This window comes from Macrosteles quadrilineatus, unplaced genomic scaffold (genome assembly GCF_028750875.1).
Source record: "Macrosteles quadrilineatus isolate MER2022 unplaced genomic scaffold, UCM_ALF_1.0 Scaffold_1__1_contigs__length_201487025, whole genome shotgun sequence".
In the NCBI taxonomy this organism is placed as follows: Eukaryota; Metazoa; Arthropoda; class Insecta; order Hemiptera; family Cicadellidae; genus Macrosteles; species Macrosteles quadrilineatus.
Genome location: NW_026542594.1, coordinates 194,872,200 through 194,883,804, shown reverse-complemented (window position 1 = coordinate 194,883,804; position 11,605 = coordinate 194,872,200). Strand labels below are relative to the sequence as shown.

Below are 11,605 nucleotides of genomic sequence, written 5' to 3'. Positions count from 1 at the left end.
CCCTCTACCAGTAGTAACCTAATATTTTAAATAGGTATCCAATATATTCTAAATGTTAACGATTAATAATAATCTTATGTAAATTATAGGGCTAATGGTAAAATTATAACGAATAGATGAAAACAAATGCTGCAGTAAAAACATTAAATACTCTTACGAATGCTACGGATTCGTAACGTAAGATATTCAAAAGGGAATTCAGTAGTTGAAAAAGTGTTGAATACATTTTTGAATCCCCCGAATAGAAATCCTGCAAATTCTGAGGTCAAGAGTATTCACAAAAAAGTATTCGTACGAATCTGAAGTATTCGAATCTACGAATACTCGGGCTGTATTCGAATACTATTCGATTCTGTATTCGATTCTCCCATCACTATTTGTCATGTCAAAGCTATCAGCGCAGCGGTTGGTTATGTTGTTGTTGTGTCTAAGCATTCATCTAAATTTATAATTATTAATGGAACAACACTTCAAAATCGTAATGTATTTTGATTAGCAATTTTTATATTTTTCAATTCAATAATCGATTCACATTTAGGTCCTCAAAATTTTAGTAATGAAAATTATTGATGTTTTAGTTATGTACACATAAGGCTTGCAGTTGAAAAGGGTTTATTTGGATGGACTATCATACTAATTTAAAAATATTAGATGACTTCAATTTTGTAAGAGACAAAAGGCCTAAGCCTAGGCCCTTCATTATGTTTCAATTTCACATGAGAAAAATAATGTTAGTTATTCTTAGCCTTACAGTCTTATTCGTAATCTATCAACTTTCATTCAGTGAATCACTCAATGTTAGTCCTAAAGATAATCATCTTGCAAATGAGTATGGAAAGTCCTTAGATGTTGAGGCAATGCCTAATGACATTTTGGCAAATTATAAAAATACTTTGACTGGTCAATTATCACAAAACCATTGGTCAGCTTCAGGTCATCTGTGGCCAGCTTCTGGAAACAGTAAGTTCCCTTCTTTGTATTTTTACCTTAAGTGCATAACCGATAACCATTCTAATCTGTATACCTCGTACTGTTGGCATATTCTTTGAAATAAAATGCCCCTCCCTGTTACACTTTATATTAAACACCCAGGAAACAATTGTAACAAAATATTACGCTACAAGGGCCGAAAGTCTAGGTGTTTACGGTGCAAGCATGAGGCTTGCCGAGTGCTGGTTTTCTGTGGACCTGAAGAGTAGGCCTACAGAAATCAGCTACTTACTGTGTGTAGTAAGATGAAAACAAATACCTCATAAATTTATCATACCACTAACTTAACTAAGTTAGTTGTAATATTTAGTAACTTAATGTTTGCTTTGCAATGATGTTTTTGATTAACCTCTCAAAGCATATTTAAAGGGATTTTCACTGGGCGACAGTGGCGTCGGACTTGCGTGGGGGGGTCCGAGAGTTCCCCCCATCAGAAATTTTTGCTTAATTTTAAGTAAGTGAAAATCACACATTTCTGTGTGTCTTTTTATTGAATTTTTCAATTATATTTGCTTGTACAACGATTATATATTGCCATAGTCACTGGGCGACAAAATCTCAGCACTGGGCGACAATTGTGTCGTCCAGTTAGCATGTTATTTTATGCCCTGAGTCCCAAGTTTCTGTCCTGTAGGGAAATGTGACCTAATACCTCTTTTAAAAATTACGTTACATGTTGCTAATTTGATGGGTTTTCCAGGTAAACTTTCAAGAAAGGGGGCACCATCCTTGTTCAACGGAGATAAAATTGTCCATTTGGACCTTAAAGGTGCACCACCAAAAGTTTCATATTTTGATGAATTTTTCCCTTTGATTAAGAAACTTGGAGCAACAGGTCTATTGATAGAATATGAAGATATGTTTCCTTACACTTCAGTTGACGTATCAGCTTCAAACAGTTACTCGAGGAGTGAGATCAAACATATATTGAATAAAGCCAAAGAAAATAATCTAGAAATTATACCTCTAGTCCAAACATTTGGCCATTTGGAATTTGTTTTGAAGCTTCAACAATATGAACATCTTAGAGAAGTGCCTCGTTATCCACAGGTAATTTTTTAGTGTAAATGTTTAAGGTAAATTTATTTCCTTAAAGTACAGGTTGAGATAAGGATAAGAGTAAAAAGTTGAAACAATCTTTAATCCCGTTTTTCAGAATTTTTAATGAATTTGTTTTTTAGTCAAGATTAGGAATATTTAGGTAGACGATTGTGAAAGTTGTATTTTTTAAAGGATGTGGTTTTAAAAAATATTGCCTGGTAAATGTAAGGTCTTATGGTTTGTTCTTTCATTACCGGTAGGCCTAGTGTTTTGTGTTATTGCTTGACTATGACATATTTTAACTCTAACTTATTGACGATGAATTAATACTGACAAATTTTGCTAACCTCTGTCTGTAGTTTAAAGTTTCTTCACAACTATTGGTGCTGACTAGTTTTGTTGCAAGCGTAATATTGTACAAAAATTAAAAAGCCTAAATAAGTATTAGACACGGACATAACACAGAACGAACGATGATAGGCCTAGTGTAATCTTTGTTCGTTCTATGTCATGTCTGTGTCGTGTTTTATACATACATTTATTTTGATTTTTCTACGTTTAACTCGCTTTGACAATGTTACACTTCCAAGGAAACTAGTCTGCACTATGGTTGTTGAAGACATTTTTGTATACAAATAGAAGTGAGAATAGCCTAATTTCTCTCACAAGGGCTATAATATGGATCGTTAGTTTTAATGCTGACAAAATGTCTAAATATATTCATTAACGGTAAAACTGTTCAGGTGATATGCCCAAGCCACAACGGCACAATGCCTCTACTGAAGGGTATGATTGACGATGTGATGTCTTTGCATCCGGATGTCAAATACCTACATATAGGCTGCGATGAAGTCTACAACTTAGCCGAGTGTAATAGATGTCTCGACGTCTTGGTGAAGAACAACTGGAGCAAACAACAGCTGTTTCTGAGTCACGTTAACAAAGTTGCGAGGTTGGTCGTTTTTATTTAAAATTCTAAGCACTGTAGCCCTATTAGTTGCATGGTTTTTCTTGCTGAACATCTAATTTGTTTTGTTAAAAAAATAATTTTAGGTATACATTAGATTACCTTTTGGTGGAAGTTTTTCAGATTGAAACTGTTTAGCTTCCATATCACGTTTTAACAAATAAGTTAGGCCTATTTGTTTAAACATTCCTGATGTATTGTATTGTCAAGTACGGTAAACTTACCGGTACTTAACTTTATTCTGAAATGGGGACTATGCGAATGTAGGTATGTTAAGCCAAGAATGAATGGAGATGAGTGTAGGAAGTGCTGTTTTTCCGTAAATCAACTATGGTTTTATTTCAAACTTAAAATTTCATCCTCAAGCAGGGGAGCACTAAGGTTTTTGTAACCCAAGTAAATTCTAAATAAAAAAAAACTTCAAGCTACAAAATATTTGTAGAAACATTAGTTATATCCTTACTAAGGCCAAATTCAGATCTCCTATCAAATTTAGTGAGGCTTCGTCTGATTTGAAGAGTTGAGCTAATCATTAGGTAGCAATGGATGTAGAGAGCAATTAATTGTTCAGTAAACACGGTTTACTAGTGTCCTGGAAATCCTGGAAGTAGGAAAGAAACCTGAAAAATATTACCAACTGACTTCAAATAATTGTATATGCGTTTCCCAAGTACTTTTGTCACTTTTAGTGTGGAAAATCATGTTTTGTCCAAATTTGTATGTCCTGATTATTTTAAAATTGTGAGATACCCACCCGATAGGGGTTCCACATGGGCTTCTCCTCATCGAAGCTACAGAACCCCCACAGTCAAAAAACTAATAAGGGGCCTATTCCATATAGATTTTCCTATGCACCAAAGATAATTCCCCCCGGATAATTCAAGATTTGATTTCAGATACGTGAAGGAAAAATATCCCGGCGTCAAGCCGCTAGTTTGGGACGACGAGTTCCGTAAGCTCAGCGTCGCGGAGATAACAGCGTTTGATCTCGGTTCGCTGGTAGAGCCTGTGGTATGGAAGTATACCCCCACCATCGATACCTACCTTGAGGAGGCTGTGTGGGACAAGTACGCTAGTGTGTTCGGCTCCGTGTGGATCGCTTCAGCGTTCAAAGGAGCAACTGGCCCCGACAAGATCATCACTGATATAGGTTAGTGATGTTTGTCAGGTCTGGGATGAAGTGTTTGGAGCGTGGGTCTTTGTAGTGAAGAAGTGGGTACAAATCCTGCCAAAGACCAGTGAGGTTTTAATTGTGAATACCTAGTTGATTCAAGCCCATTTCAAGCTTATGTCTTAAGGCTTTGAGAATTTTCTCTGTATTGAAGAATTGCCTCCACTGAAAATAAAACAATATAGCCTAGGCCTAATCATTCTAACACTACCTAAATAAAAGGGGAATACACAAATTAGAGTCACGATAATTATCACCTTCTTCAATGGATATAATACAGTCAAATGCATTTCATTATGTCAGCTTTGACAAACCATTTTACATTCTTAACATATTTTACCACTTTTGAATAAACCAAATTTCACACACTTTATCAAAACTAATATTAAAAATTTACTATCATATTATGTTTTCCTTCCCTGAAAATCAGATTCATACATTTTGAGTAACATTTTGATTGAAATTTAGAGCAGCTCAATTGGAATGGACAAAACAGCTTTTATTGAAATTTCACTTTTTATTTTACCATGATTGACCTGCCCCAAGACATGGGAATAATCTAATTATAAACAAAAAGTCCTACCTGGCTCAAGGAACACAAAAATACTATATTTAATTATACTGAGTACTGTTTTAAAGTAGTTTTTACTCAGCCCTGTCTCTAATTTTTCCCATTATTCCTTTTTTCCTACATTTCAAATAGCCTATATTGAAATACAGGGTGTTTTTAAAAGAATACCGGGATTTAAAATGATAATTGCTTGGGTACTATTCAAGGTAACTAAATGTTTTTTACGTCAAATTGAAGCTAAAATAACCAAGTTTTGTTTCCTGTGTAGCAAGGGAGGAAACTTTGACCTTGGCATGTGCAAAACAGATGCACGGTGGTAGGCCGCTATTGTGACGCATATGCTTTACGCCAGTCGCCAGTACGACATTTACAGCACAACAGAAGGCACAGATTGTAATCTGTCATTCACAGATGAGTTTATATTCATTGTTAAATCAAACTAAATTCAAATGTACTTGATAATGAAGAGATTTGAAGCTGGTTTAATGAGTTTTGAAAGGCACCATAGTGTTTTGAAAAGACATTCATCTGGCTGGCTAAAAACAAGCGATGAAATAGTCTAAGAAATCCGACAATTCTGCATCAGAAGCCCGAAAAAATCGATTGCCTGACCAAGTCTTCAGTTAAACAAACCTAAATTGGTCAGTGTTTATGATGTTATCTGTAAAAGTCGTTGTGCCTAAAAACTAAAAAGATTCAGTTAAGACATCAGATAAACCTGCCGATCCCCCTAAGCGTACAGACTTTGCCAGTTGTATGCTCATATAAGATTGATGAAAATCTGAATTGTATTAAATCATTCCGAATCATATCTAAGAATGAGAAAAAAACTTTGTTCTTTTCCCCTCAATTTGACATCTAAATGGTTTAATTATCTTAAATAGACCCCAAGCAATGACCGTTTAAAATTCCGGCATTCTTTTTAAACACCCTGTATTTCTTTACCGAACAAATACACTTCTTAACTAAATATTGTATAATATTAATGAAACTCAAGTTAATCTAGTGTAAAACATTTTAAGAATATCACCTGGAGAATCATCGGTCGTGGATGAAGCTTGTGGCGATGCACAAAGATCGTCTCAAATTCAAAGGCATCATGATGACCGGATGGCAACGCTATGATCACTTTGCCGTTCTCTGTGAGCTGTTGCCTGTTGGGTTACCGTCACTAGCCGTCAACTTGGGCTACTTGGCACAGAGTGAAATCGGTCAGTATCTTCCAAACATAGGCGTCCCAACTTTTGGGAATGTCTAAAAATAAAATTTTAGCTCATTTTCATAGTTTATAGTGTTGATATGTTGTGTATGCCCCCCCCCCCCAAAAAATGTTGGCCACAGGACACCTATGCTCCCAAAATTAATTTTTTTAAAGGAAACTTTGAAATATAATTGCCGCTGCAGTAAACCTGCAGACTAAGCAAAATTCCGAAGTCTGAGGATTTTTACTAAAATGATTCTTCCTTAAACATGTCAGATGTATTCACCATTTAAATAAAATTATATTTAATGAGTTCTTAGGTTTGCTACTACAGGAAAGAGAAAACAGATTCTTTGATCAAATGTAAATATCCCATAGTATGACATGAATACATTTTTGAAATTTAGTGTTAAAGTATTTAAACAAAAACTACAGTTTACTTTAAAAAAAAAATAAAATAGGACTTTGATATGTAACTTACAGTTTTTGGGAATTTTCTGTTAACCCTTAAAACGCACAAAAAACTCTTAAGGATATTAAATTATTTGTTTTTGAGCTCTACACGATGGCTGTAATGTAATGATGAGCAAACTATAACATGCTTACCAATTAAAATTAAAATCTTCAGTTCCAAATACATCAGAGCTATGTAGTCCCTCAAAGTGAAATGTTATCATAAGTGTTTGGACACAACAGATGACAAATAAACAGAACAGAGACAACACAAAAAGATTTACACACATTTTAAAACTTTTGTATTTATTTACACACAAACCCTTTTGGAAACATCATTTGGATTTTCAAGAACAACTATACTTCCCAAAAGATAAATCTGTTTGCAATTTATGTAGGAAATTGAAATTATCGATTTCTAACTTTTTTCACAGAGTTGCGTACTCCGCCGTCTGCAGTTCAAGAAATCCTTAAATGCGGCCCTGGACTTTTACATCCTAAAATGGGAGCTCACTGCAGCTTTCCCGGCTCTATTATCTACGAGAAGGCTCATCAGTTGGAAAATATCATGGACCAAATCACGCAAATGGAGGAGTCCAGTGAAGCCAAAGGATGGTTATCTCAGTATAATAAACGCACGGGGTTCTCCAATCCTGCACATGTAAGTTTAAGTTTAGTGCTGGAATTAAGTTCATTTACATCCAACCGAATGATAGAAATGAAAGGCTGATTTAGGTGTTAAAGTGTGAGAACTCTGGTTGCCCAAACATCCTGCCAAGCACCAACACAGCTAATTCAACCATGACACTTTTAGTACCTACTCAACTGTAAAAAACTCAAAGCTGTTAAAAAGCTGTGAATTTTGTCAACCATGGAAAAATTTGGAGCCGTAAATTTTGCAGCTATCTCTCAAAAAAAGGTATGAGCCGATTCCGATTCTAGTTTCATAAAAAATGTTGATACTAATGATATTGAGGATTATCAAATTCTGTGACTGGTTAAAATTCACTATTGGTTCCAGAATCTCTTGCGTTCACAGTGAAATTGCTATCATCTACCGCTATCGTAGTGACGTAATGATCAGTTGCTACCGATCATGAATTTTCAATCCTACAAAATTTACATATGGCTTATACTATCGCTTTATATCTTAAATCCAGTTGGAAAAAATAGCAAAATTATTAAAAACCGCAAAAACAGGGATACATTTGCTTGAATTTTTTCATTCCAAAAAATTCCTACTTTAGAGAAGAAAATCTTAATAAGTGCTTAGTAATAAATCTTAATTAATTTCCCCTTGTTAGCCAACATAACAATGAGGTTAAAAACAAACCTCTAAGCCACCCAAAAATTTGGACAAAAAATTTTTCTTGTCTGTCATATTCTTGTCAGCATTAAACTTCACTTAGAGCGGTATAAATAGAAAATTTGAAACTTCCTAATTCATTACAGGTAGAGGGGGCTACAAATGAAGTGGATAGGTTCAAGATGGAGCTGCAATACCTGGAGCAGAACCTGAGGAAAGGAATGACCGATGTGTTTGATCCGGAGACCATCAAAGAGTGGATCTACACTTACATCACACCGGTGAACCAGAGATTGCAAGCTATGTGGGACGTGAGGGAGAAACTGTTATCACACACAGTGTGGCCGAGAAGACCGCTGGAGATACATTAACTGTAGATCTACACAAACTGTGAGTGAACACCAAATGTTAGTCAAAATATATTTTGTGTGAACGCGAAATGTACAACACAAATGTTGTCGACAAGACAATTTTGCCAACACAAAATGTGACAAAAACAAACTGTGGATGAACACAACATTTTTCCAAACAAGAAATGTTGGTGAAACAAATTGATTCCCAACCTAAAATTGTCGGTGAAAAAAATTTTTAAGCCAACACAAACTTTGGATGAACACAAAATGTTTGCCAACATATTGGTGATAGAACGTTAAGTCAACTTGAACTGTGAGTAAACACAAAAGACTGGCTTACACGAAATGTAAGTTTACACAAACTGTAAACTAACTTATCATGACTTACCAAATCAAAATAGCCTCCCTTTGGTTATAATATTTAAGTTACCTTTAAGAATGTATTTACCTGTAAAATTAGGCTAATCTAAATTAGTCTATGTGAAAACTTTATTTAAATAATACTTCAGTTTTCTTATCCCAAGTATCTCTTTACTGAAACTGAAATCGTTTACATTTACAAATTTGTTTCATAGTATCAAGAAGTTTTAAAATCCCATTTTTATCTTTAAGTATTTTTGTTGTTGTTTGCATTTCTACTGTAGCAATAACTATTGGGCCAAATTAGGTTGCCTGGTAGTGGTAACTGGTATTGCCTAAATGGTACAGAAAAATATATTTCCTATTATTTCCTCAAATAAACTTGGTGAAAACTCTATAACATATGTATTATTCAAGTTGGAACAAGATTAGAAGTTTTAAATTCATTGTTATGCCACTGAGCTAGGGATAATTATTGTAAGAATTATTACTTTAACGTCATTAGCTCAAAATTCTGGATGGTGAATTTCAATAGGTACGTGTTTCGACAGTAGGCCTACTGTGTCATCTTCAGCCAAGCACTAGTAAAAAACTTCCCACCAAATGACTTTGTCATGGTTCATTTAACACAAAAACACGTACACGACTTGAACACGTAAACATTTTTAAACAAAAATTGGCAACGATACACGCCTGCTGGGATGAGCAGCGAGGCTAAAAGATGCCACCAGCCTCGGAATAAAGTAAAATGATAATAACATATTGTTTGTAAGCTAAGTTTACCAAATATTGTTAAGCAAACAGGCTTTGCTGGACTTATTCGTTTAGTTGATTATTTAAAGTATTTTTACAAACGTGTGAGTCATACAGAAGTGACCGTAATAACTACCCCAATTCCAAACTAAACAAATTCCAAGAGGATACTTTACCCCCATTGTTTAATTGTGTTTTGAAAATGTTATACCAAATAACGTGGGTATCCATAAAATGTTAGGTTAAAAAAAAAAACCCCATCTCTCTGTTTTAATATGAGTTACCTAATTTTCACCATCTTATTTTGGATTAGCTAAATTTGGCATGTTTCCCACCGATAGGTTTTAGGCTAAATTAAGTCAACAAACGAAATATGCAGTAGTCATAGTGTTTTTCTGTTGTTTGTAGTTTAAGGTATATTTATTTTTAATTTATGTTGTTAAATAACTTATGGTACTTTACATGTTGGTGCTAAATAAAAAAAATCTTCTTTCTAGTATAAAAGCATAAAACAATTATTTTTTGTTAGTCCTGAGCTATACGTGACACAATAATGTAGCCTAAACATCAAAACATCGTAATGACAACGACTGACTTTAGTCTTTGTCCTAATCGGAGACAATCCCCCATGATGTAAGACGTACATTTTTCATCGTATTTGTATCTATATGTTGTTTTTGTATATTTTTAAGAGTGCAACCTTATGTTTCAAATGAAACTAAACTTTTTCAAATTATAGGCCAACTGTTCTTCGGGGTTCAACTGCGATATGATTTTCTTAGTTTCTAAAAAAAAATATCTACTAGATAATATAACAACACGAGTAAAAATTTAAGGTACGAGCCTTGGCGAGTGCTTTAAAAACTTCTACGAGTGTTGTTAAGACTATTTACACGAGTCTAGTTCACTACTTTACCGACCTACTACAGTTTTTTTTTTTTTTTTTTATAACTAACAATCACTACCGATAACTTCTAAGAGAGGTTATGGCTTCGTTTATAAACTCTCAGTGCCTATAACCTCTCTGACGGTGATGCAACAAATCATTGTTCCAAACACTAATAGCACCACTCAACAATTAAATTGGCGTTAACAACTGATTAGTTGACGTTCGAAGCATACAATTTTACTCCTCTCTCAATCCTTGAACCTCATTGGTCCGTTACCCGTGTTGTAAAAAAAAATAAAAAAAAACAATTCTGTTAATTGAATCTTTTCAATTCTAAGAACTGAACTGAAACAACAACTTTAAAAAACAGCTGTAGGTAAAAACATTTAAAATAATACTAATACATGATAAAAATTGTTAAAGCCTCCTCTGATAAAAGGCGGTGGAATTGTCGCAACGGCCATCGTTATTACAAACGTGTAATCATAAACACTACTAGGTGCTCCTTTATAAATTAGTGCAACAGCTGTTTCAGTACGCATGGACTGCAGCAATGCCACTGTTGTCTTACCGCGGCATTGTATTAGAGGAGGCTATTCTGTTCAAATTTCTTATAGTTTTTTATTTATTTATTGTGATAAAATAGTGATTTTCTATAATGCAATAAATAACAAATTACAACATTAAAAAGTCTGAGGGAAATTAAGTAAAATAAATTTACTTTAATTCAATGTTCTAAAGCTACCTTAACGCCACCGATTATAAATAAAATAATCATCTTTTCATTTTGTTATTTAGATCTACCCAAATCATCGAACAAAATTTGACTTTATACGCTTCTTTTGCATCACAATAATCCTACCGTTGCATAATAAACATGTATTAGGTTAAAGCAATGTTTAATTGCAATTTACGTTGTAAATAAAAGGTATTTTGTGGCTAAGACTATTTTTAGCATGTGCAATTAGTCGATTGTATTTTGACCAAACTTATTTAGGCCTACCCTTATACAAGTAGTGAATATTATTATTAGAAGTTAGTAAATATACAATTCTTAGTGTTAGTGATTTAATAAATTATTTATTAATTTTTTAAGTGCGTAGAACTAGTTTAAACCAAAACCTAAGTATACCTTGTCATAAATTTTACGTAAAGAGCAGTTTCGTGATATGAAAATAGCAAAATATTCTTTGAGGTTGTAAAAAGGGAACATTTGTAATAATATAGCTAATATTAGTGTATATATAAATAATTTGAAATAATTTCTCTCTATTCTATAATTTTTTTAATATTATTGTAGTTATTGTTAATGTATTATTTGTGAGTTATTGTGTTATCTGTGAATCAAATTATTTTATTGAGATAATACTTATATTGTAATCTTAAAAATCTAAAACTGACTTGTAGATTATTAGAAACAGTATTTGTGCAACATATTCGGATAATATTCATTAAAGCTAAAAAATAGATTGGAAATGGTTTTTAGGTCTAACAAATTGAATGGTTCAATTTTGTGCAATAAAAAAATTGTTATTTTGAAAATTATTACA

General features: G+C 33.6%; 1 protein-coding gene across 1 annotated transcript; it reads left to right on the top strand.

Annotated features, from left to right (window-relative positions):
- The first annotated feature begins 392 nt into the window (after window positions 1-392).
- On the top strand, window positions 393-8,643 carry LOC128993300 (hexosaminidase D-like). Its single transcript, XM_054417111.1, has 7 exons — window positions 393-960; window positions 1,691-2,040; window positions 2,775-2,983; window positions 3,895-4,148; window positions 5,763-5,951; window positions 6,829-7,055; window positions 7,847-8,643. The coding sequence occupies exons 1-7, from the start codon at window positions 621-623 to the stop codon at window positions 8,069-8,071; spliced, it is 1,794 nt and encodes a 597-aa protein (XP_054273086.1). The 5' UTR covers window positions 393-620; the 3' UTR covers window positions 8,072-8,643.
- Window positions 8,644-11,605: the final 2,962 nt, after the last annotated feature.